Here is a 26946-nt window from a genome sequence, read left to right as displayed (position 1 = left end):
TGGACTCTTCACTCTTACTGGATTTCTGTCAATAAGTCTAACTAGACACAGAGCTTGTGATGGAGTTGCAGGTGTTACGTGCCAGACTTTAATGGCCAACTCCAAAGTTTGGCTCTGTAGATAAAGAGAGTTATTACCTTCATACATTGACTAATAGCCTGTTTAGTGTGGTAAAGTGTTATTGAGTCAGCTGCTATTGAAACCCTTGCCAAGCCTATACTTCTGCTACAAAAGACTTTTCAAGCATATATGGTTGGAAATAATATTCATTTACACCATTTTAATAGATTTCAGTACTGCAAAGAACCAAACATTCTTGTACAGAATAAGGTGGTGTAGTTAAGTTTTGGCCGTACGTAAAACATTTTCCAACCAGGTAGGCTCAGTCCACAAACTGACAAGCTAAGGGACCAAAATCATTTCACAACTTGCTGCCACTAAATTAACAAACAACGGGGATACAATGAGTCAGTGATGGGAAACTATTTATTCGTTGACCTCCTCTCCCCTCCAAAAGTATGCAGTTTGCAGCCAGTCACAGAGGCGTCCTTCCTAATCAGTTGATTATGTCTGTTTGTGTCAGCAGGTCTGATTCTGCATCCCCAGCAGATCACAGCAAAGTATACTGCACTCACTAATGGACTTTTGGAAGAAATCTCCAACATTTTGCTGCTTGTATTAAAGGATCTGAATTTCCTTAAGAAACAGAGCCTGCTCATCTCGTTCTTGTATGCAGCCTTAACTTGTATACAGCACTGGTCTTCCAGCCCGTTGTTGATGTGGACGCCCAGGTACTTGTACTCTTCCACCATATCAACATCCTGCGCCAGGATAGACATGGGTTGTGTAGCTGTCCTCTTCCTTCTGAGGTCATCTCTCTGGTCTTATTCACATTCATAAGCAGATTATTTCTCCCAGACCACTCCACAAAACCACCCACTAGTGTTGTATACTCCTTCTCATGCCCATAACTAATGCATCCAACCACTGCAGAATCGGTTGTACTGAAAGTCTGAGGTGTACGAGGACTTGAGATAGCATGACCTGTGGAGTTTATGTACCTCATATTAAGAGTGGGATTTTGGATTTATGTGATAAATAGGAACCAAGGAGGTAATGTTCTACATTTGGAGGATATGAGTGAATAAGGTCATGGTTTCTTAATGTGGTTTCTTATCTACCTCTTAATTCTTAAGTTTCATTGTATTCACAGAATAAGCATTATGTGATCAACAAAACAACCCCTTTTATTTTATTTTGGTGTCCTGGTGCAGCATCATCTTTTGTCTAAAATGAGCAGTTTTAGCTCTTGAACCTCTCCTTAAGCCAAGATGATTATATTATGAATTTTCCCAGTCCGACATCACACATGTAAGAGTATCTAAGCACAAGCATTTCAAGTATGGGGTGACTTACACAGACAATGAGTTTATTATTTGCAGTTTTGGCCATCTTTAAATATGAGCATCCAACATGATAATAGTGTGTGTGTGAATGACTGAAAGTTGGAGAAATTGTAATAGATCCCCTTTAAGTGGAAAAGAAAATCAAGATGAACGACACTGTACTCTACCCAAGGAGTGATTTGGAGCAAAGGCCAGGGGACAGATGTGTAAAACTGTGTCACATCTGTGTGAACGAAGGAAGAAATGTGTATATGGATTCTTTTCAGAAAATGTGTTCATCTTCATCTACAAGCCCCATTAATTGAAATCCCGCACACCAAATGTAAAATCAAGAAACTCCGAGAAGAGTAGAAAAGGAGAACTGCTTTATTAGATGTTCTTTCTTTTGGAATCAGGACTGAACAAACACTACTGAAGGAAAAGACTTCTATGCAATAGCAAAGGAACCAGGCAGGGGTGAAAAAAAGGAGAAGTCGTCAGACTACAAATGTGAGGCAAAAAAAGCATATCAGCACAAAAAAAGCTTGAGGGCAACATGAAGAAGAGCAGCAAACCCTGTTTTATCTGTGATAGCTTACTCCACTTGTGTTTAGAGCCACTCAGCTTTGGGTGGCTCTAAGAGCCCGAGATGAAGACGGAGACACAGGTGCACAAACTGTTGAATGTTTTTATTAGATAAGCTCAAGATAAATAAGGCAGTTAATTATTTAGCCTAATAAACTATTTCACAATGCCAGAGCAGGCGTCTCTATGGACAACCATTACACATGAATGCAGCTGTTTATAACAATTACATAAGTATGAGTGTGTGTCTGTGCGCTTGTGTTTGCAATCCAAACTAAACTAAACATGTTAAAGCTGAAGTTAAGAAGTCTGAGAATATGTGAGGTGTGCATTTTTCTCTGGGTTTTTTTTTCATAATGATGAAAAATATGTTGTTAAAAGAAGAATGTTAAAGAAAACATTAGGTCCTACAACACATCCCTGAGGAACGCCAAAGGTCAGCAGAGCAGAGTCACTCAGTGAGCAGTAGAAAAAGTTAATTTTGAAAAAGAGGGTTGTTTAAGTCAGCGGTCCCCAACCCCCGGGCCTCGGGCCGGTACCGGTCCATGAGTCGTTTGGTACCGGGCCGCGAGAGTAGAGGCTCAGGTGTGAAATGTATGGTTTTCAGGGTTTTTATCGGTTTTCAGCGTTATTTTGTTATCGTTTTTATCGTTAACTCGGTTTTCCTGGGTCTTTTCACGTGTGTTATGAATAAATCTTCTTTTTTTTCAGTACCGGTACTACTTTTATTTTGTTGTATTTATCTGCGACACCTTAAAGGACAGTCTGTGAAAATATTGTCGGGCATAAACCGGTCCGTGGCGCAAAAAAGGTTGGGGACCGCTGGTTTAAGTGACAGATTTCCCTAACTGTCTATGACTATGTTTAAAAAATATTTAAAAATGTTAGACTCTTTGGTAGGGTAAACCAGGTTTGTCAAACATAATGCCCCAGGGCTAGAATCGGCCCGGCAAGGACACTTTGAAAAATGTGAAGCTTAAATTGTAGACTTTTTCATTTTTCCCCACTATCTACTATAGAAATTTAACTATAGTACATGTTTTGTTTTCTACAACGGGCCCCCATTTAACAAAACAGAAAAAGAAGGGATTTTTCTTCTGTGAAATAACAAAAACTAGCTATGTTACCAGAACTTCACCTGTAATTTTACGCATTTGTTTGTTACAATTTAAGCACAAATGACGGATGTCTTTCATTCACTGCCATGACACAGCATTTTAATGTGTAGTTAAACATCTTTACAAGTTTGACTCATCTGGCCGTCCTTAGATCAAAGTAAGCTGTATGTGGCCCTCTGTGTAAAACGAGTTTGACATCCGGGGATAAACTATACCATAATAACTAAATCAGCCTAGCTAAGTCTGGCACTGATAATGCCCAAATGAAATGCAGCAAAATCATGTCACATTTCTAACATTGTGTTTACATAATGGTAAGCTGAGAGTGTTGACAGCTATGGATTGAAGGATCAGTGTATTGTCTTTAACGTATTTAATGATTGGTTGAAATTGTGTTTGCTTGTCCACAATGATTACAAGGAAGGAGGGAAGTTAAACATTAAGTTGCCTGACTAGACATTTGCAAGGTGACTGGATATCCTCCAGAACAAATTTAAACAAACACCACTTTGAAACTCCAAGGTCATTTTGTTACCTTAGTGAACTGTATCCTTAGGTTATTTCAAAACTTGAAATTTAAAGATCTTTTAAGAGTTCTTTTCACTGTATCTACAGATTGCTTTTCTAATGATGTGTTGTCCCGTTGTTGTTTTAAAAACGATTTAGGCTGCAGTACTATATGTGAGAATATGTCTGTAGTCATGACTGAGCTATGGGGCCCTGTGGCAAACAGGCCTACAGGCTTTTGACTCGGTGACAATAGCGAAAATGAACCGAGACTGGATTACAACAGTCCTGCATTCCTCTCCAAACCTGCCTGACACACACACATACACGCACTAATCCGGCACACAAGCAGACAGATCACAGAAGCAAGCCAATACATGTCTAACACACTCTTGCCTAAAGTGCAAAGAGAGTACTTAGGACAAGAATTGTGTGGGAATAGAAAGTCTGAAAATACTTGAGTAGAACATCCTAAAATAACACAATCATAAGTCTTAGTAACCAAAAAGAGGTCAAATCATTGATAACGATCATTAGATGTGTTTCACTGTACTCGCTCAGTTCTACTCCCAGACTTTTCTGTGCTGACTTGAAAATAAATGAAGTCCTGGCCCAGTCTGCATCATCAGTACGCTAGCCAAGAAATACATTTTAAAATTGATTAGTATTTAATTCAGAATTTGTTCGCAGCCTTTGTTTATTAGATTCTGCTGCATGAATGCCACCTGTCACGACCTGCTTTCAGTTAACACAGTCGACAGTTTCCTAATGCACAGAGTGGTGAATGATTAAACCACAAAGCAGCACAAACAGATAACCTGAAGGCAGAAATATAAATGAACATCCTCACTGCCTGCGTGCATCATTGAGCAGAGGAGGCAGAGCCACTTTGGGCTGGGGAGAAAAGAGTCTTCTCCTTCATTTTGATGACATTTTGCCAGTGCACAAGGCTTCTAAAGTGCTCTTTGAAAAGAACAAGCCCAGTCTGTCCAAGCCTAGTTGAAGCCTCCTTTTCACATCAGCTCCTAAATGAAGTCTAAACAAAACAAGAGTAATTGTATTTTCAAACCCAATATGGTTTTATCAGGTTCTAATGAATGAATAGTCAAAAGTACCCAGTATGTTTTCCAAACTAAATTTATGCTTAGTGAACAGTTTCGGTATATAAGCTTGTGTCAAGTTTAAAACTCAGTTTTAGTCCAATATTTTTTATGGAATAGAGCGTTTATAAGAGGATATCATCAAAGGTTATTTCAGGATATTCAGTAATTTACTTACAATGTGAATGTCACTTTTGTATTTCTAGGAAAAATGACTATTTTACAGTTTTAACTGTTAGTGCACTATTGCAGGTGAAATTACTATCGCATTCCTAGTTTTATTCTAGCTTTGTTGTGAATGTGTCTGCACAGAATGAAGACAGGGGCGTTATAAAGAGTCTTGGTGTGAACTTAATGTGTGCGGGTAGACTGTTAAAAGTGGTGTTACTGCCTCAAGTGTCTTGTCAGGACTTGTCAGAACAGGTGTCTGAAACTCTGATCCCCCTCTTAACTTCACTTCCTCTAATTCTTGTTCTCCCGCTTGTTTTAACCTCTCTACTTCCTTTTATGTCTCCGTCTCATCTGTCTTTTATGCTTTCTTTAATCTCCCCTTACTTTTTTCATTTCTGAAGCTCGCCCTGCTCCTCCAAGTTAGGAGGTTTTAGTCATTTTAAAATTACAGATTCATTTCAAGTTTACACTTCTAGAGCTATTATGTAAACAGTATACGTCTTGCAATGACACTGGCACCATGTACCAAAGTGAAATATACTGTAAAAGGTTATAATGACTGTAATGACATCGAGTTACCCTCTCTCGCTTTCCTGTGAAGCCTCATCTAACATATAATCTTCACTCATCTGAGTGTAACACCACCCACTCGGTGCATTCCACCTCAGGGTTAAAAACCAGTGGTTTCCTACTTATCGGGAAAACTAATACGTACCTTGACTACCTGTGCACAGTGTTTCGTAGCTGCAGATAGAGGGAATTTGTGCATACCAAAACACTGAAAGCACAGTGATTACGCATCTTACAGTTTAAGGGTGACACTTTATAACTGTCATGCAGGGTCATGACTTAGTCTACATGCAAACAAAAAGCTGGGTGGTAACCCAGCTATTAGCCAGTGCTTTCATGATGGTCATTTTGCAAACATCTTCCTTGTCAATTCGATGGGTTTCACCTAGGCCAGGGAAACACGGCTGAAACCTTTAGTGATATTAATAGGGATATTTTATTAGACCCACATGCTGAACAGTGTGTTGCATTCCTTTGCAGTTTCTGCTGGCCCTGCAGTGGGACAGTGGCTATAGTGTTTGGAAGTGCGTGGGCTTAATTGCAAGCTGTCCACAGCTAAGAAGATGTGGATAAAGGCACACCTTGGGTGGTTTTAGATGGCCACTCATCATGCTCTCATATCTGTGTTTTTCAAAGCAGTGACTAAGTTGCACTGTCATCGACTGCAGTAAACCAAACAAAACTAGCTGTAAAACTAAAAGTTTAACTACTGGTTTTGTTTTAATTGAAGCTTGAGGCTGGGATTAGGCTCACTTGTGGATGCACACAAACAGCTACAGGCACCACGGATGAGCAGTTACTGTTGTTCACTTTTTCAAGTCCCTGAAGAGTACATCTCGAGTACTGGAGTACAAATTTGAGGGCGCTGATCCTCTGATGACAAAATTCGCATCACTCAAACTGAATCAAGCCTTTATTTATTCATTGAGATGAAAACTCTTAACACATTTTCTGTCATTTGCACAAAAATGTCACAAATAGTAGCAAAAAATGTATATTAAAAATAATTTGTTCAATGTTCAAAAGGTCAATTTAACATTTTGTGCTTCGTTTTAGGTTCAATTCGATTTTCATTTATACAGTCACAGTTCTCAAAAGTTAATGGTTTTCAGTGGTGGCTTAAGGGAAGTGTTCAGTGCATCATGGATGATAAATGAAATGCAATTATTTTATCTTTTTAATAGCCCAATCGCAAAGTCGTTACATTGTATAATGTTAACTTTCCTTAGAGACGTCCAACCCAACATACCATAATTTAAGGCGTGAAGAGATTCACTGACTTTACAGACCAAATAAAAAATACTGAAATTTTACCTTAATCTAGTCCAAATTTAAATATAATCTTTGTGAACATTATGAAATCTTCAGTACAAAATAATAATCCCCTGTTAGCTCTTAATTACATTAAGACTGCCTGAGCTGACTTCACACAAACCTTCAGATCACAGAGGTGTTTCCGCACACTGACACTTCTAAAACTGAGCCATTCTATAAAGTGCGTACAGTTAGACTCTTACAGCAATCTGACTTCTTCACATTTGGATAAAACAGATAATCCTGCATGTTAATCATGCTCAGTAAGCCACGATGACTCATCCAAGCTGCGTCGCGCATTATTCTTCAGCTTCATCATACATATGTATGTTCTGGATGACCGTGTTAATCTCTGCAGCCCCTCTGCTGATTTGATGAGTGGATGACAAGGTCTTAACAAAGGCCTCGCCATGCTGTCGCTTTTGATCAGTCGCTCAGCCTAATGGCTGTGGAACTGATATTTCTCACCCCAAATCCATCTAGACTTAATATTTTAAATGTGTGTGGCAGATGGTGAGTTTGACATAGCCAGTGATCAGAAGCTTGCCCGTCTTGAGAACCACTCGGAGGGCAGCATCGAGCAGTAGGTAGCCATATACGGTATTTAGTATTCTTTCAGCCATCTGTGTTTGCCTGAAGACATAATGGCTGCACAAACTGTAGTTTAACAGCACAGAATATGTCAGTAGGCACAGCAAGGCAGACTTGGTAGATCATTTTGTCAGATACAGGATAACACTATTCAGTCAAGCTGCAGTATTGACTAAAATTGTTCCCAATAAGTATTTCCTGTACCTTTCTGAGCTATTTGTGACACAAAAGAAACTAAACCTTCCATAAAGAAAGAGCTCCCTATCATTCGCTTTGCTTCATTTCTGTACATGGATCCATGTAGCACTGACATTCCAGGTCTAATAGGTTACAGTGTGTAACTTTTTCTCCCTGCTTCAAACCAAGTGAACCAAACTCCAGTTGGGAAAGAGAATCACAACCGGAGTTCATGAATCAGCCGAGGATTATGAATATGATTCACTTTCTGCCCACCTAATCTGCCCAGGAACAGGTTACGTTCAAGATAAGAGACCAGCACATATGAAAATCACTTCCAATTGACCAGTTACCTCTTTGAAAATTGCATCATCATTCATTCCTTCTCAGAATATCCTGCAGCCCTGCGTAAGAGATAGTGAGGTGTATAGATTTCAGAGACTGCTTAAAATCTTTGTCTTTCCTGGCGAGCATCATGAGGAATATAGATTCCAGCAGAGTCAGCCCTTTTTTCATGCAATCTATAAATTTCTTTTTAACCACTGACTGCAAGTATTTTTAAACCCTTGCTGTTGTTCTTTTTCTCACAGATGTGACTTATCTGTTTCCATTGTTTCATGTCCAACTCTTTGTAGTTGTTGACCTTTTGTATAAGCGTAGGTTTTCTTGCTGGTTGTTTATTTGTTCTTTACTTGCTTTCAGACAGTTTAATATTACGATCTGAACACTGAACACTTTTCCTAAAACACACGCATTCACACAGTGCTGCTAGGGCTGGAACAACGCTGCTGTTTTTAGCATGTAACGTATTTAACCTTGTCATAGTTCATATATATAGTTTGCTCTTTGTAAAATGTGTCTGCTCTGCTGCTAGTAGATCTTTCCTGACTTGTGACTGGTCATAAGTTCATAAGCTGACAACATCACCCATTTAATTTGAATGTGGTCGTAGCTATATTGACAAATCTTTGGTAGATTCAAATATTTTATAAGCAGCTTTGTATTTGCCCTTACTGCAGAAATTAGGTTTAGTGGAGCAAGATCGCAAAAACATATCTTTGAACTTGCTTTGAGGTACAACCCCGGATGGAGTTCTGTGGGTGTGTGCTATGTTGGAGCAGGATACTGCGGGCAGAACGAAGACCAGCCCACTACCTGCTCAACAGAGACTCTATTGTGTGTGTGTGTGTGTGTGCGCACACATGCACTTGTGAGTGTATTACCTGACAGGATCCTATTGATCCCGCTGAATCTTTTTCACTGCTGTAAAACTTAAGAGACCAAATGAGAGCAAAGAGATTTGCTCCTTGGAGGTGCTTTTGTTCCATCACTGTCTCCTCTCTCAACACTGTTTAGTCAGATTGTCAGTGCATTAAACTCACTTTAGTCTTAGCCACTGGAACATGTCTTTTGATATCCTCCTGCAGTGAGTCCTTTGATGCTTTCAAGCAAATGCGTTCCCTTGTGATGACTTGTGCAAGCTTACTGTTCGCATCTGCAAAGGTAACCCTCTGATAAATCTGAGATTCGTAGGTGGATGATTTTCTCTGCGCTTTTATATTCACAAATTGTTTTATCCTCTTTGTTACGTAGATGCTAGGTTGTAGTTGGAGTTATGAAGTGGATAAATGACTTGGAGTGGCTCTGTGATGTCTGCTGTTGATTCTGATAATCCTCAACATGCTCCGGTGTCTACTACACTGTTAGCTCTGTGATTTAGAATGCACACACAAATTGCACATTAAACTTTTTTTTTTTTGTGATTTGTGCGCAGACACACACACGCGCGCGTGTGCACACACACACACACAGAGCAGTGGAATGTGGTGTTTTCATTTCCCTGGCCTGGACTGTCAATCAGAGGATGTTGGCCGTGTGCTTTTGAGACAGAACGATCCAAGCTACACAAATTCCACTCATACCACCCACTCATGTACAGCACACACACACACACACATAACCCACATAAACACACCTTCCCACTGCGTGTCAGATTTATTTCCATCTAGATATGCAGGATGTCCATCTCCAATAAGTAATTTCTGCTGCTGGGTCTGCAAAGCAACCAAAAGTCAATAGCTGATGAAAAAGCACTTTACTACAGTTTGCTCTGTCCATCCCTCAAGCTAAAGAATAATTGCTTCTTTGACTGACTCGTCTCCAAATGAAGTTCAGTCTGCTAATTTGTTTTACAGTAAGTTTGCAGGCTCTTTAAATCTGCCTCTTCCTGAGCAAGAGCCGGTGACGAAAGCAGAGGATGCATCGGTTCAGAGATCAGGGTCGGTGAGATTGCACGCTCTCCTGCCGAAGGATGATGTTTTCGCTCTTCCTGTTCCCAAGCACTTTGGTGGAAGGATATTTTGAACTTGCGGTGGCCTTGAAATACTTTGTCTGTCTCTCTTTGTTTCACAGATTAGAAAATGTGAAACTTTCCAGATTGAACTTTTAGTCCCAGTGTGTTTTTGAACCTTTTTTTTTTGCTCCTGTCATCTTTGACTATTCCTTTCTGCAGTTTAAATGCTACAGTTGAAGACTCTATTCCCCAAGGCTGAAAAGAACTACAGCAATACTGAACAGAAACACAAATAGGACATTTAGAAGCAATATTGTAAATGAGCCTCAAGCTGATGCAATAAACTTTATACTTGATTTCAGCGTATGAGGTTTGCTTTTATGAAAGAAAAAAAGCTAACACTGTTAGTACTTAGGTAAGCTTATAGTAATTGAGGACACACGATACCGCACACTTATCTGCTCCCCACTCCTCTCAGTCGGCACCTTCTTTTATATTATTTTTATTTTTTTGATCTCCCATCTCCATCCCCACATCTCTTCAAAGCCCCTTTCACATAGTCATACATTGCCATTATGCATTTTTATGTGATTATTGTTGCCTTTAAGCCTGTAACAGAGCCAGTCACAGAGCTGAATCAACATCTGTGTGAAACAGGGAGCCAGCATAGCAGGACGCCATCCTGCACACCTACACTGCTGTGTTAGTCGTCAACCCTCTTTGTTTGCTTCGGGTTGAACCAGGAAAAGCAGTTTAATGAGGGGGTATTCTTAGCGTCATTATAGGATGAACTGTGAAAGGAGCTTTAAAAAAAATGGAGCAGAAACTTGCGGTGCTGGCCACCCTGCTTCTCTGTATTTCTGTCAGCAGCATGATTTCATCCTCACCCACAATCAAAATGTAAATGGGTGGCCTTTCAGTGACTCCCTCTCCTCACCGTCCTCCCCTATAATCTCAGTTTTTGACTAAATTGATGCAATTTCCCCAAAATATATTTAGGGTGTTATAGTGCTCCTGTTTAAGCCAGTTGTTCATCACAGGAGCTTTTTCAGTCATTTATCCCAATGTAGCAATGTCTGGACTCAAAGTGCACCATGTCACAATCTTGCTAGTCTCATACCAAAAGTTCAGTTTCCATGCTTCACTGCAGTTGCTGCTCTCATGTTTGAGTCATTTATTATTTTTAAATAAGGTTCTGAGCTCAGAAACATCCTTTAGATTTCTATGACACCCATGTAGCAAGCTTATAGACATTGCATCTTTCCTACCACTATAGGTTGTATTCCACCTAATAGAGACCAACATGAGGCATTGATGCATGTGATGACTGCCTATCAGGTAACACTGACTGTGCTGATTGCATCCCACGCAGACTCTTTAGAGACTTTCTTTTTAAAGTGGTTTTTGTGGTATTTTCTCAGACTTTTCTTTACATTCGCCCTGTGATTTAGCTGAACATCAAAGTTTGTAGGGAAGTTGTTCTGGTCTTTTGATTAAGTGCCTTGCCTTTTAGAAATAACACTACCCAACTTTCCCATTTTTCAGTCTCATATGCAGTCAATTGTGCACTCCCCGTCGGTGTGGATCAGAGAACAGCACAAACTGCGAGCTGTAATTCTATAATACTTGTAGTTTGCATTGCAGACACCCTACTGTTCCTCCATCTGTTCCCACAGAGCTAATGTCACTACACAAGCACTTGGTATACAGACTTCATGACTCCCCACTAGGCAAATATACATTTTTACATACACATGCATGCACGGCAAATATGCACCACATTCTTTTGCAACGGGGCAGGAGGAATGTTTGTAAAGAAACCCTGCTGGGGTAATGCTGAATGACGGTGACGCAACTCGACTTCCTCAGCCTTCCAATGAACACATCAATTAGCAGTTCATTGAAGTGTCCAAGAAGGGCCAACAGGCTGATGCAAGTCAGCGTGAATCGGTCAACTGGCGCTAAGCAAATGTATGGTTGCATCCCTTGAAGCTGCCATTTATTTCTGATAGTGGATAGTTGACCCTTACATTTCTCAAGAGAGATCTTTTCTATACCAGCCATTTTTATATGTCACAGAGGGGAAAGCACTACGACATCTAGAACTTTGAAAAACAAAGTTATTGATGGCTGAATTCTGCTCTTCAACCTGTCCTTGTATTGTTTATGTTGGCCCACATTCACACTGCTTTGGTTCACTGGCAAAATGGTTATTGTTAACGATATCTCAGCATTGCTAGACACACACAGACTACTGTGTGTGAGTGTGTGTGTGTGTCTGTGTGTGTGGTAGAGGGTCATACCACTGAGAGCAGATAGCTTCAATTGGCAAGCTTTGTGTTCGACGCAAATTACAGCATTCAAAACCAAATCTGGTTTAATGGAACTGATCTAAGCTGGCATGTAGCAGGTGTTACAGGTGAAGCATTATCTGTAATTAAATGCTGTAGTGGCAAAACTATGATTATGACCACATGACTTAATTGCCGCTGTCTGCTTCTGGGATGTATTGGATTTAGGCCAAATTAACAAAGGCCCTGAAGTCCCACACATTTATGCGCTGCTGGGCTTTCTTAATGCCAGAATATGATTGTGGGAGTTGTGTTAATATTCACAGTTGAGGTGAAAAGATTCATAGTTTAAAAAAAAGATTTCATATTCATATGACTCCTAATTTGGGGGGGGGGTTGTTGACTTGACTTTTCAGTTTGTACTTGGGTGGTCTGCATTCGAGTGTCAATGAGAACGGGATAAAGATTAGCACCTCCAAGTCTGAAACCGTGGTTATCAGTCAGAAAAGGGTGGATTACCCAGTTAGGGGTTGGTAATAAGTAGCTCTACCAAGTGGAGGAGTATCAGTATCTTGGGTCTTGGTCATAAGTGAGTAGAGAGTGGAACTGGAGACTGAAAATTGGTTTGGTGTTAGCAGTGATGTGGACGTTGTAGCTGTGGTGAAGTGAAGCTGTTGATTTACTGGTCGATCTATGTCCCTACATTCACCTATGGCCATGAGCTCTGGGTGAGACTGAAAGATTGAGATAATAGATACAAGTGGCAGAAATGAGTTTCCTCCCAAAGGTGGCAGGGTGTCCCTTAGAGACATGGTGAAGAGCTTGGTCATTCAAGAGGGGTTCAAGCCAATATCCCCCATGTGGAGGTTCAAGCATCTGACTAGGATGATTCCTGGCCACCTCCTGCGTGAGATGCTTCAGGCATTTCCTACCAGGAGGAGGCCCAGGGGCAGACCCAGGACTTGCTGGAGAGATTATGCCTCTCAGCCTGCTTGGAAAAACCTTTGGTGTCCTCCTGGAAGAGATGGCAAGGGAGGAGGAAGTCAGGTTGTTTCTGCTTAGACTGCTGTCCCCACAAATCAGATTTTTGTTTTTGTTTTACCATTTCTATCTATTCTAATATGACCTACACATCTTCCCATCATGCACATCGTGCTGTTTTTTATCCTTTTAAAATATGCTTGTAGCGCATTTGCTTTAAGGTTCTAGAGTTAGACAGTGTCAGTGGATTTGATTTGGAGCTGTATTAACAAAATTGACTTAGCTTGACTGATTGGTTTTGAAATCCTCCTCACCAGAGGGCATGGAAATCAGTTCTCCAGATGTTGGATGTTTTTCTTTGCGCCACTTCCAGGCTTTTAAAATTCCAGATTACAAATTTATTCTTTGGTTTAGCTGCAAACCCACTGACCTGAGTTTGATGACAATCGGGATCTGTTCTTCTAAATCCTTTGTTTTCTCTCTGGCTCTTTGTGTTACAGGTCAGTCACATTGACAATAAGTCGCAGTGACAATAAGAAATCACAATCCCTAAGCAGTTGCTACATTTGCACATGTCACCTCCGTCCCCTTACATCTTTTCCGTTTCTGTAGCTTCAGCCAGCTTGACTTTCCTAGTCTCTTAACTTTTTGACTTTGTCAGCCTTCCCTTCTCTACCCTCTTGTATCATGTCTAATTATCGAAGTCTGTGTGTCTACGGGGAGCTCCTCAATACCTCCTCATCAAAGCTCTTGTTTGTGTTTGCTTGTTTATCTCTGGCTGCTATTCTAGGCGCTCTCCTGGAGCCCTGATGAGACACAAGCCGCCGCTCCCCACGGAGGGTTATACTGTAAGCTGTCACTGCACCTTCAGTCATTCAAAACCCTGGCACAATAAGATTTTGTCTCTTTCTACCTCTTTTGCTCTTGAAGGCTGCATTCTATGTTGTCTCTGTATATATAGCATATGTATATACTTTCCCATGTCTTTCTGCTGATGCTTTTACTTTGTGCACATTTTAGAGAACGGCAGAATAATGAGAGCCATGCTGGAGGTTGTGTCCTCATCAAAATTTTTCTCTTTCCTCCTTTTTTCCATCTTTCTCTGTTTCCCCTCTCCATACAAAGTGCATGCACATTTTCATATATTTTATTTGAGTCCCGCTCCCCCTCCACCACCACTACCTTCCCCACTCCTGGAGGGTGCCAAAAGGAATCCTTCAGGTGTTGGTAAGAGAAAGTTTCTTGCTATGATAAGCCCTGAAAGATCTACCATATTTTAGGAGCAACATAAGCTAAAGTGCTAGGTTGCCTTCTGGGAAGAAAGAAAAGAGACCTGATTTGCAATGTGCGTGTATCAGGATGGGGAGGGCATTTTGGGGAAAAACAAGCAATGTGTCCAAGAGTTGATGTGTCAAGGCTTATTCTGGCAGCTTCTTTAATTTTATTGAATTTGATGTGCCAGGATAAAGTTTTATTTTAGTCTCAAATCTGGCATCATCTCTGAAATGTAACCTTCCTGTTGGTGTGCTTATTACCATCTTTATGAGGTTTTACAGGTTATGCATCTGGAAAGTGTTTTGCGAGTGCATGTTGTGCATTGGTAAGCACATATTTTGCGCTTCAAAGTGCTGTGATGGCGATTAGCAGCAGTAGTTGTGACAGCGTGGCATTTGGTATAGAAACGGCTCCCTGCATTAGTCAGATCTGTCCCAGTGTGACATCTCAGTTACCCTGGTGGCTAAATGTTTACTGGTGTAGGACAGCACTCCTAGCATACCACACAGGATTGACGGTGACAAGCAAAATGTTGCTGTCATTGTGTGGGGTAAAAAACCCCAAAAACGTCAATTTCCAATAACTGTTTTAATTATGTTTCCTATATTTTTATGGAACCTAGTCAGTGCTGAATTACATGCGGGTCAGAAATACGTGTTGTTTTTCTCCTAGGAAGTTAACTTTATTTTTAAATTTTATTTTAAGAGTTTCACTCTGTGGAGAGCAAAATATGGAGAGTTATGGCTTGTGATGGCAGGAAGTCGGTAATGACTGAGTTGCCGTGAGCTGGTTGCTATGTGTGGCTCTGCTCCTAGTTTGGGGTAACTCAAATATTATCCCACAGAGTGTCAGCTGCAAGGGAAAACAAATATTGTCTGTGCTTATCTTCTTGCAGATGCCTGAGGCTGCGTCATGACAAAAACAAAAAGCTTAATGGGGGTACTGGAAAGACATTTTGGGGGGATGATCGTGAGTCATATTGGGTCCGATAATGAGGATACATAGTAATGCTAGTCCAGCTGCATACTTCACAAATAGCAAAGGCTAAATTCCTGCCTTTGATTTTTGATACCGCTCATTAGCTGCCGCTGTCCTCTGATGTAGAGACTCAACTGCACTCCGAGAGTTGGGGACCAATGCAGAAATGTTGTTTGATTCTCATCTTTATACACTCTTCAAACCAGTGTTTCTCAACTGGGGGTACTAGAACCCCTAGTGTTAGTCTAAATAGAGCTGAGGGTTCTTATGATTTTTATGTTAATTTAAAACCTATCAGTTATGCATGTTTTTTAAACAAAACTGTTGTAAGTTGATATAAAAATGTTTGACAAGCCACATTTTTATGTTCAGTATTTCTGTTTCCGATGCACTTTGTAACTGTCATTAGCCAGTTTCTAAACCAGACAGAGGAAGAAAAACAATGCTACAACACAGCAAAAATAAAGTCATGAAAATACTGTTTATCACTAACTTAGTGATGGATTTAAACAGCTAATGAGTAGTATTTTAAGTCTTTTTTTATGTTCAATGACACATATTATGCAGATGTCTTCTTTTTTTTTACTAGAAAATGCTTTGAGCTGCTCGGGCTTACTTCCCTTAGAGAAGACAATTCAAAGGAGGAACATTATTGAGAAAAGTTTGAAAAAAGTTTATGAAATACTGCTTCAGGCAAGAGACGTTTTTTGCAAGAACACAAAAACCTCGTCAAAAACTGCATAACATGGACATCTCAACAAAAGGAAACACATAATAGGAATCCAGAGCATTCATCCAAAATAAGTGCTGAAGCTCATTCTCTCAATTCAGTGAATATGGTACATTTTGAGCATAAATGCATCCAGCTGACTCGCCTCATATTTGTTTAACCTCTGATCTTTAACCTTTGCTCCTATCCCGTCTTGTTTTTGTCCCAGGTGCCGAGATGGATGAGGCTGAGAAATACAAACAGCGCATTGAGGCCATCGCTGTGAGTCCACACACAAACACACACACACACACACACACACACACACACACACACACACACACACACACACACACACACACACACACACACACACACACACACACACACATTTGTCTGCATACACGGAAAAAAAGAGGGTGAAGAGACCGTGCTCTTAGAGCTGTCCTTAACTCTTAAATATTTTAATGAGTGTGCTGCGTGCTGAGCCAGTCTGTCCCCGGTCCCACGAAAACAACACCAGTTTGCCAGGCAACAGCTGCTTTGAGCGTTATGTAAAATAGAGTACACCTAATGTTCACAGTGACAGTGTCCTATGACATGATGGGTGGTTAGATAGGTGTCCTCATTTCACTTCTCCTCTCCATTAACTTCTTCTTCATGGCTGCTTCTCACCTTTCTTTATTTCTGATGTGTTATTTACTCTTCCAAATCATCTTCCTGCTGCCTCTCTTCATTTCTACTAAACTCTCTAAGTATGTCCATATTTATTCTCTTTCCTTGCCATATTTCGCATTCCTCCACTTCTTTTTTGTAGGAGAAGCGTCGGTTGCAGGAAGAGCAGGACAGATCCAGAAGAGAGAAGGAGGATGAGAAGCTCAGACTACGGCAGTTCAAGGTCTGACACACACGTATTCAGGATGAGCTAACCTGTCTCATTCATTTACACACTTACTCACACAGAGAGACACAGCCTTAATTTCACTCAGCTAAAATCCTCCGTAGGCTCATTCCAGCTCATTCCAGCTTGTTAACAAGCAGATTGCCTCCAAATTTATTTCCTTTTCACATTCAGTATCTCACACATAGACACACGGATGAGCTGTAAGTACAGACTTGCACATTTCCTCGCCCTGTCACTCTCTCACAAGGTTAGCGGCAAGCCTTCCTTTGTTGAAATCAGTTTTTATGTGTGTGTTTACACACTCACATAGTTACAGAGCTGCTCTATTGTTTTCACATCATTTCCACACTGGTGTTCCAACTTCCTACTCCACTGTGTTATGCTGCCCTGGGGCACATTCCTCAAATTTTGTGAAATTTGTGCAGAAAGTGTTTGTGTGCATGCAGGTATGCATGTGTGTGCCAGTATAAATCCTGTAGCAGAATATTGTGTGTGCCTGTGAATTTGTGCAGAGTGCTCCAAATGTGCGTTTTTGAGATCAAAAGTCTATGTGCAAGAGGCTTCAGCGATTAATCTTACATGATTGTATTGCCGTCTCGCAGGAGTTATTATCGTTACAGCTTTTAGCACATTCATTAGCTTTGACATTGACTCTAACCTCTGGTTAGATGCAAGGATTTGATAAGTGGGAGTAGCAGCTTATATGCAGTTCCTGACCTGCAGAGAAGTTTAGAGGGGCCTGCCTAGCTAGCCAAAGGCACAGGGAGGGGAACAGAGCTAGGCTTGTCCTGCACAGCAGGAGAAAACACAGAGATGGTATTGTGACGTTTACTTTTGAGTAGGAAACTACTGGCCAACGGTGGCCAGATTATGAACACATGGGCCAATAATCTGGAACAGAGCGGTTTCTGAGAAGATTGCAGACATCGCCTCGTATTACAGAGTGAGAGATATCACTTTTACAAGATTTATATCACATTGAGGACTGTGATAGAGCTCACCCGGTGTCAGCTGGAATTGATTTGACCAGACATTTTAATAGAGAGACATGACACTCAATAGAAATCTATGCCTTCTATATGCCATGCTTTATTTCGAGGTAAGGTTTGAGCAGTTTTTATCAGATATGTGCTTTTAAATTAAGGTTATTTGATGTAATGCTTCGATTAACTGCACAAGCAGGTGCCTAGAGACATGTTAAGCAGAGATTCACAAGTTGCAATTTTCTTGGCCAACTGGGATTTCCTTTATAATATGGTAATATTGACTTTTGCCAATTTCAGAATATACAGTACATGTCAACAAAATCTGTCTATTATCATAACATTATCAAATGTTAGTTTTTGTAGTAAAACAAGATTAAATTTTAAATGTCCCCAAACTGCATTAAATATATTAGCGCAAGTGTTAATGAAATATTACTGCACTGTTTTCCTGTTTTATTATACTGCCACCTGCAGTTAGTTCAGAGGCCTTGAGTTTCAGTTAAACGTCTGTTGCTGGTAGCAACCACTACTAGCAATATGCTAACTCGGTTCCATAACCTAACAGCACAGTAAGAGTAACCTAACAGTAAGCTAGCTTAACTCTATTGCTTTCACTACGTTCCAGATATAACTTATCTAACCTTGCTGAACCACTATCTGTAGGTATTTCATTTTCTGAAGCTGTTTTATTAATATTCTTGTAGTCTATTAATTTCTACTAGCCCAGGTTAGCCTCGTGCTAAATAGGCTAGTAGCGGTGTGCTAACTGTCATTTGTTAAACTTTCTGACTGTGCTGTTAAACTTATATGTGGACTGCTGTAGTATAATATAATCACATTAGTAAGAATATTTTTATTTAATATTTCATATCTATATGTATACAAAACATAATAAATCAGAATAATAAAAAAATAAAAGACAGAAGATAAATATAAATTCATACAGCTCTGTTCCCCTGTGCTAACAAATAGCAAAAAAAAGTCTCTTGGTTTCTGGCCAATCCACCAAATGAAATACTCAACAAATGCAAAAATAAAATATCACAGAGCTTTTCAAACCTGTCAATAATTTGACTGTTTGGATACCATGTTTTCTTTAAAAATCATGCTAAATCCAGTAGTACAATATTAGAAAGCTTTTCAACTTCACTGATTCAAACATATGTCCCAAGTCACATTTATTTGTTTTCATCATTTTATTACCATACCTTCGAAGTAAAAGTTGTGAAGCATCTAAAAGATCTTCCTACAGAGTTATTAGTTGTGCGCACACCTCTTGTGTCAGGTCTTGTGTTGGTATCTTAAGGTGGCAGAAGAGTTGAAATTATATACAGTGTGTTGATTGTGTGCCTAGACAATAGACGGTCTGTTTTTTTTTTTTTAAAGGATGTAGTCACCATGATTTCAGCTGCTGGTTTGTCCTGTTACGAAACCTGACCACTTTATTGTGGGATTTTGAAATTAGACACGATGGATACGAAGCTGCATGTTTACTGGCTAACCACTTGTGAGTGACATATTGTTAACTAATCAGAAGTACCCTTTATAATCCTCCTGTCTGAGTCTTAAAATTACTATAATTTATAAAATGAATAATGTTCCATTTAATGTGACCTGTAACAGTGTTTGAGTCCAGTAAAGTCATCAGGAAAGTGTTTACTGAGGTCAAAGACCGAGGGGGCAGAGGACTGTTTTCCCATAAACCTCTATGCAACGATAAGTCTTGGAGCCACGTCCCTCTTTTATTATGTCTGTGGTGTAGACTGTGTTTCATGGATGGTTTGGCAAAGTGAATATCATTAGACACACAATGATAATGCTGGGAGTCTTAAAATACAGGAGAAAACATGAAAAAACTGAATGTTGGCAGGCCTCCAGTGCTGCTAATAAGCTAGTTTATCTATTGATTTGCAGTGCTGCTTAAACATATGACTGAAAATGATCTGAGATATAATCAGGATATATATAAAATATTTGCAGTCTATTTCTCCATATTATTACCTTCTAAACCCATCAGTAATATAATTACATTAATGAACTACAATACTAATGAAAGTTGGTTCACTGTTTTTCCCCCTTCATCTCCTTCACCCCTTCTTTGTTCCTGTAGAGAAAGTCGCTGAGAGAGCAGTGGTTAATGGAAGGAGCTCCCTTATCCCCAACCTCTCTGGACGCTGAGAGCCTTCACTCACCTCCATGGAGTGCCCAGGCCCAGCATATGGAAGAGCACATTGAAAAGTATATCCACAGTTTGTGGGATTTTGTGTGTGTGCATCTGTGTGTTAGTGCTAGAAGACAAGGAAGACATTTTGTGTTTGTCTGAGACAGTTAGCAAAGCAGAGAATGAGAGAAGTGTCACAATTCAGTTGTTTTTGCATAGTTGAAACTTCATGTATATTGCAGAATACCCTCTTCTGTTTCAGTCTTCTAATAGTTTTCTTCTCTTTTTTTGCTTTTGTTGTACATAATGTATTCTTTGGCAAAACTGAATTTTAATCCTGCCAGTACTGAACTCACGCAGAGAAGGAGCCACACACGAAGAGATTTTTCTGAACTGTAGTGCACAAAGTTGTCAAAGCTCTGAAAATTACAAAGATCCCACTCTAATTATTCCAAAGGTCCACAGCTTTGTATCACTTTCCTATAAGTTTTCCAGCACATGTTGTACATGGCCTTTGAGGAAATGTAAACTAAAATTTTGGGGGAAAGTGCTTGTAGTAGTGATGCCTACTATTATTCAGTTAGGGTAATGTAATATTTACCCAAGTTCTTTTAGACCTTACCCAGTATGAGGATGTTGTTATCATAGGTTTGATTGTGTTTGTTCTTTCTTTGTACGTTTGTGTCCATCTCAGGTCGCAGTCAGAGAATAAGCAGTTGGCAGACGAGCAAGAAAAGCTGGAGCAAAGGACAGAGGATAGTGAAACGGTGCGGTAGTTGTGTGCTCACACACACTCACACTCACCCACTCACCCAGTCACTATGTGGACACAAAAGGGGTTGGTATATGTGTTGAACAAGCTTGCTCCATCATCTTCCATTAAGCAGAAAATTTCCCACAACCTCTGTCTGTGGCTTTTTGCCATGCATAATGCATTCCACTCTTAATGTACCTTTGATGTAGCACCTCTTGTTCAAAAGCAGGAACTTTATAAATGCAAGCAACCCCGTTATGTAAACAATACGGCATTAGATCCTCTCCTGAATTATTGTTTTAGCTCAAGCCAAGGCCGTGTATGTGTACTTCACGTCCGAAGGCCTTTATAGTCGGACAAAAGTTGTCTGTCCTCGTCTACTGCCTGCTCCAGGGTCTTTTAGTAAAGTTTGTCATACTTGTATATCTTAACCTTGGCTTTTGGAGCTCAACTAAAATCAGTAGGAGACGTAAACAGAAGATTCCACTTTTAATAGGCTTTACAGCCTATTAGCCATTCTGGCTGTGATAGAGGAACCTTTGAATGCTTGACCTTATCTTCTGTGAAAATTAAATGTTTTAAACAAGCTCAGCCAATAAGGCTTTGATTTTAGTGGGCCAGACTGGGAGTGAGTGAAAGGTACAGTACATCTGATAAACCAAATTCACATTTTTCTTCACTTCTTGCGTGTTTGATGTGGTTAAGTACTTTAGATGGGGTCAACTTTCACCGGTTACAGCAAAACCACATAAATTTTGCTCATCAGCTGCAGCAGCAGCTTGTTTATAGGGAGCTGGCAAAATAAATTGTGTCGAACGCTAAATCTAAAGGAGGAGGACTGGGACGTAGCTTATTAATGACTCATCCAGCAAACATAAAATCATTATCTCAGTGCAAATCATCAGCTAGTCTCTCCATCCATGTTACATCAGCATGATTACGTTGGCCAAAAACATCTGAACAGACAGCGGTGCTGTGCTAGCTTTACACTGATTGAGTGGTGCTGACTAACACAGCAGGGGTGAAAGCTCAAGCCACAGCAACAAGTAGATAAGTTAGTCAGTATGTGAATAAATGCCATTAACACTGCAATCATTCTGCAAGCACATTCACACACCACAGAAAATAATATGTGGTGACCTTTGAAAAAAACTGTAGAGCGAAGTTTTAGGCTAAAATGCCAAAATTTCAGTCACTAAAAGTGGAGAATGAGCTTCTTGGATGGTCTGCAATTAGGTAATTGCATTAGAAATGCCCCAAAGGGCATCAACATCACAATAACGGTTGAGAGAGTCAGTGACTCGAATTAGCAGAGGTGACGCCAGCAGGCAGCTGCTGGCTACAGCCACAGTCTGTTCAGAAATAAAGCTTCATTTCTTTCTTTCATGCTATTGTGGTTGTTGCTTTTTTAATGTTTGTATTTTATGACAGAGCATTGACTTTAAGTACACTTAAAATGTGCATCATCTTTTTTTGGCTGCTCCCTTTAGTGGTTGCCATAGCGGATCATCTGTCTCAATCTCATCAGATCTCACCCATTTGAAGGGGGAAGTTTAGTCAGTTTAGATCAGTTTAAACTGCACTTGTCTTAACTGATTATAGTGTTGGGTAGAAATTAGCAAACTTTATAAAGTCAACACTTCACAATGTCACCATTTGAGTACAATACATTTCATTTGTCCCCTGTTCCTTTTTACCCAACAGGTAAAAATGTTACATGCTGGAGATGGTAAGTAGATGAACATCTCTTTGGGAATTAAGAAATGTAAAAATTTGGTGCTTTGCTTTTCATTGTCTTTTTAATCAAAGAAAGTGATAAATTCAGTAAATCAACCCTGAAAAATAGTTTAAATTCATAAAGAATTTGTATGTATAAATGTAGAGTGAGGTATTGCTGTCATCCATCTGCCTGCTTCACTTAACACTCACATGGTATTCTGTCCAAAACCTTTTAATGTGTGCGTGCACACTTTTCTGGCACCTACCAACTATCAGTCAACAGCTGCGCTACTAATTCTGCTTTTACTTAATTGCATCAGTCCATACTGGTTAGATTTCATTTCTTTAATTCTGGGACTTCTTCCAGCTTCTCTTTCTTTACTTGCAATGGATTGTGAATGGATGCCATCCTATAGAAAAGAATAACGTTATTTAGTCAGGACATGACAGCTTATCCAAAGCACAGGTGTAATAACTGATGCACTACACCTTATACTGTAAATTCTGGTTAATTATTGCTCCATCATGTTCAGCATGCTCAAGTTACACATTACATGTCTATTAATAACTAATTATTTTGTCCTTAGAAGTGGTCAGTGATGTTGCACAGAATGGAGAAAACAATTCAACTGGATCAGGTGGGCATAGGACATTCACCTCAACAGAATATCATCCAGAAACATCCAGGCTTTTATTAAAATCTCCGTCATCATCCTGAGCCTGATAAAATCTTATCCTTTCTCTGTCCTTCCTCTTGTTAATTCTTATCTAATCACCAGCTTGTGCTGACCCTGTTTATCTCACCTCAAAGACCACGTAATTCCCTGCAGATGTGCTTGTCTATATGAGTTGTATACACTGATAGAAATTTGCATTATAAAGGACAGAGTGGCACACGCGTACCTATGCTGTACTGGAAGATCATATATTCTGTTATGAATAATTACACATGTTGGATAAGGGTTTGAATTTAAATATATGCTAATAGAAACCTAAGTGCATAACTTGCATTTTTATAGTTCAGCAGGTTCATGGACATGTCCGTTGGGATGCTACTCAAGCTGTTAAAGTAGACAAAAGAGTTGGTGAAATGTAATCAACCCATCCATTTATATTGAAATCATCCAGTGCCTAAAACTTTCTTGTCCAGACTGCAGAATTTAAATGGCTTCAAAAACATTAGTTGGCATACGTATCTAGTTTAAGTCCAGTCCTTTTTCCATTCTCGTGTCTCCAACTCTTTATAAAGCTAGTACTTCTTTACCTCATGGCCGAGCCTAAAAGGTTTAGCATATATTTATTTTTTTACTATTTGATATATACACTATTTCAACATCAGCTAAAAAATATATCTATATTATTATTATTTTTCTTTTTTAATGTATTTTTAGCTGATGTTGAAATGGTCAATATGTTCTGCTTCATTCAAATGGATACCTCTCTTCATTAGTATGCACTTCATGGAGCAGGTCAATAATTTTTCCATCTAATGGATCATTCATGGATAGAAAACCGTTTGGTTAAATGTTGCACATGAATTGGCTGCACTGAGCTAATGATGTAAAAAGCAACCTCTAACTGTATTGAAAAGCTGCTTCTACACCAGCCATTATGAATGTTTATAATCAATGTAAAAGGTTCAGTTCAATACTGATGAATGAAGAACATTTTTTAACGAATTTTGTTGACCTTTATTGATATGTATTTGTTGGTTTCTTCAGAAAAAAGTGAAAGTGATACGGAGGTATACCAAGAAGCACCACTGGATGAAAATGGAGTCATTGTAACCAATGGTGTGGAAAACACTGAAGTTAGTGCTTCAGATGAAAATAATCAGTCACTCACTAATGGGCCAACCAGTGATGTTAGTGTGGAGATGGGAAAGAATTTGGATGTTTCTGAGGAAGATCCAGTCAAGGTTCCAAATACCAATGTTAAAGAAGAGGAGGAAGAAGAAGGGACTCTGGTGATGAGAGCAGAATGCATCTTCATCACAGATGATGGGGATGATGTTTCTGGAGAGGTTGTGCCGCAGGCAGATCAACAGGAGTCCGTGCAGTCAGACCAGATCCTTCTGCCAAATCCAGAAGCAGAAGCCAGCAAAGAGGGAGGGGAGGCTGCAGAGGAGGATGTACAAACAGAAACTTTTACAGAGCCAGAGAGTGAGCCATTGGGAGACATAGATGATAGCATAAAGGCAAATCCAGGTGAAGATGAAGATAGAGATGTAAAAACTGAGGGCCAGGACAACGAATTGAAAGATCCAGCCTGTGTGCAGTCGCAGTCCCTAATCAGTCCTCCAGAGAGCACTGTGGTGGCTTTGTTGCCTGTCTATACTGAGGCACAACCTTCTAATCTTAGTCCCAATCTACAGGTTCAAGCTGAAGAATCAGCAGCAGTACCAGAGGAAACTGAGGCAGCATCAAAAGCACAAGAGGCTACCTGTCTTACTGATCAGTTCCAGGAGGTGCCTCTGGCTGATGCCCAAGAAAACCAAAGAACAGAGGCAGGGTCTGGGGAACAGGAACCCCTTCTGTTGAACGCCAAAGCCCCCAGCACCATGGTAGAGCCAGCAGGCGCTGACAGCCCAGCCAATGCTGGGGCACCGAACCCAAACGCAGCTAGCCAAGGAGAGTCAACCAAGCCCAAAAAATGCGACTGCTGCTCTGTCATGTAAATGCCCTCTGTGTACATGCATTTACTCTCAACCTCTTCACTCTGCCAGTATCCTTCAGCCTGTGCATTGGCTGCTCAGTTCATAACAATTACTTCCCTCATCTCTTTGTTTTGTGCATCCATCCATTTTTTTTAATAAGAATGCCTGGAAGCTGCTTCCCTTTCCTCCACTGTCCACTGCCAACATTCCTAGTATTCCTCTTGAAATTTCCTCATCCCCAGTCTCAAGCTTTGATGCTGCAACAGGAAGTGTGCTCGCTCCAACATGAGGAGAGGAATCACATGGACTGAACTAGTTTTAAAGTGGAACTACAGTTTTAAAAAGAAAAACCACACAGTTTTTTTTTGGGCCACACTGTTTTGAGTTTGATAAAATTCTCTTGAGAGAACAAAAATGATTTCATGTATTTTACATTATTTGCTGAAGTCATTTTGTAGTTTTAAAAATCTGAGTTGTAACTGGAAAATTGCAATGTTATGGAAAGGTTCATAAATTTCTGGAGATATTCTGTTTTACTGACTTGAAGCTGGACTGTTATCGCTTTAGGCTTTTTAATAAATGTTTTTAATCCCACTACAGTAGCCTAAACAGGTTTAACCAACTGACTATTTGGTTAAATTGTGTCATTTATAAACAGTGTGCTCCATTGATAGTTAAAAAAATATTACCTAAAAGTATGATACATATGGGTTTTTTTAAAAAAAATTCTTAACATGGAAGGCCTGGAATTCCTGAGATGACTCTGTTACAAATGTACATACTGTATACAGAAAGCGTGTATAATTTTTTTTTTTTTTTTTAATGATTTAATGATTAAACTGTCATTTGCAATACTCTTCTTAACATAACTTGGTCTGCATTCAGAGTGTTTGTTCTTCAAATACTGGATTTATCCCAAAACATCATCCATGCTTCATGCAAAAGAAATGCAAAAACGGCTGTATTACATTTTTTCTCTGTTCATGGTTTTTTACCTAGTTATATAGACACCACTAGGAAACAGAATTTAAGATTCAGATTGAGAAATCCCACGACACAAAACTTAACTTTGCATGTATTACTACATGCAGTTTACTTTTAGATTGTATTTATTGGTTTTTATTTTGGACATACTGCTTAGAAAAAGATATGTTAAAGCATTGAAAGGTGAATCATGAGTGCACACTGGACCAGTCTTCCAAATGTATGCACATGAAGCTTTTTATTATGAAAGAAATAAGGGAACTAGTCATCACCTTTTGGCAGTAGCTGGTGTTCCCTTCAACATGTCTCACTGCATGTGCTTCTCCCAGGTCTTGGGATAGTCCCATGGATAACAGCAGGGTCTTCTTATTGACCAGACTAAAGCTGGAGTCTTTGGAGAAAGGACTGCAGCATGTCCTCGAACTGAAAAGAAGTCCTGCTGAGCTGAGAGCTCCCAGAATCTCTGCTCCATCTGACAACAAAGACATTTCAAAAAGTTATTGCATGGGGATCCTGTACCTCTCTAAACTAGGTTGAAACATCACTGTGCAGATTGGCTGGTGCATGGATATATTTGTCCAAGCTATAAATTACATATTTACAAATTTGCTATTATAGCCAACCCTTTCTTTCAACACCAAGATTAAGTCTACTGACCTACACGCTTATTTCTTTCAATTTAAGATTTCTTTCATTTATTATTGTAGCATTTCTTTATCATGTATGGTCATTTTATA

At 39.7% G+C, this 26946-nt stretch overlaps 1 protein-coding gene across 11 annotated transcripts in view; it reads left to right on the top strand.

Moving 5' to 3' along the window:
- Positions 1 to 25819, top strand: part of palm3 (paralemmin 3) — a 31002-nt gene extending 5183 nt beyond the window's left edge. For 4 of the 11 annotated variants that reach the window (XM_026170618.1, XM_026170619.1, XM_026170617.1 and 1 more), the window contains 7 exons: positions 16275 to 16327; positions 16863 to 16943; positions 20046 to 20173; positions 20791 to 20863; positions 22555 to 22579; positions 23157 to 23207; positions 24291 to 25819. In XM_026170618.1, coding sequence (XP_026026403.1) covers positions 16283 to 16327; positions 16863 to 16943; positions 20046 to 20173; positions 20791 to 20863; positions 22555 to 22579; positions 23157 to 23207; positions 24291 to 25246 — 1359 coding nt within the window. In that variant the 5' untranslated portion in view covers positions 16275 to 16282 and the 3' untranslated portion in view covers positions 25247 to 25819. Of the gene's footprint in view, positions 1 to 16274; positions 16328 to 16862; positions 16944 to 17547; positions 18049 to 18430; positions 18599 to 19358; positions 19443 to 20045; positions 20174 to 20790; positions 20864 to 22554; positions 22580 to 23156; positions 23208 to 24290 lie in introns of those variants that run through there. The other 7 variants (XM_026170620.1, XM_026170621.1, XM_026170622.1 and 4 more) reach the window with 7 other exon arrangements.
- Positions 25820 to 26946: the final 1127 nt, after the last annotated feature.

This window comes from Astatotilapia calliptera, chromosome 6, assembly GCF_900246225.1.
Source record: "Astatotilapia calliptera chromosome 6, fAstCal1.2, whole genome shotgun sequence".
Lineage (NCBI taxonomy): Eukaryota > Metazoa > Chordata > Actinopteri > Cichliformes > Cichlidae > Astatotilapia > Astatotilapia calliptera.
This window is presented reverse-complemented; position numbering and strand designations above follow the sequence as displayed.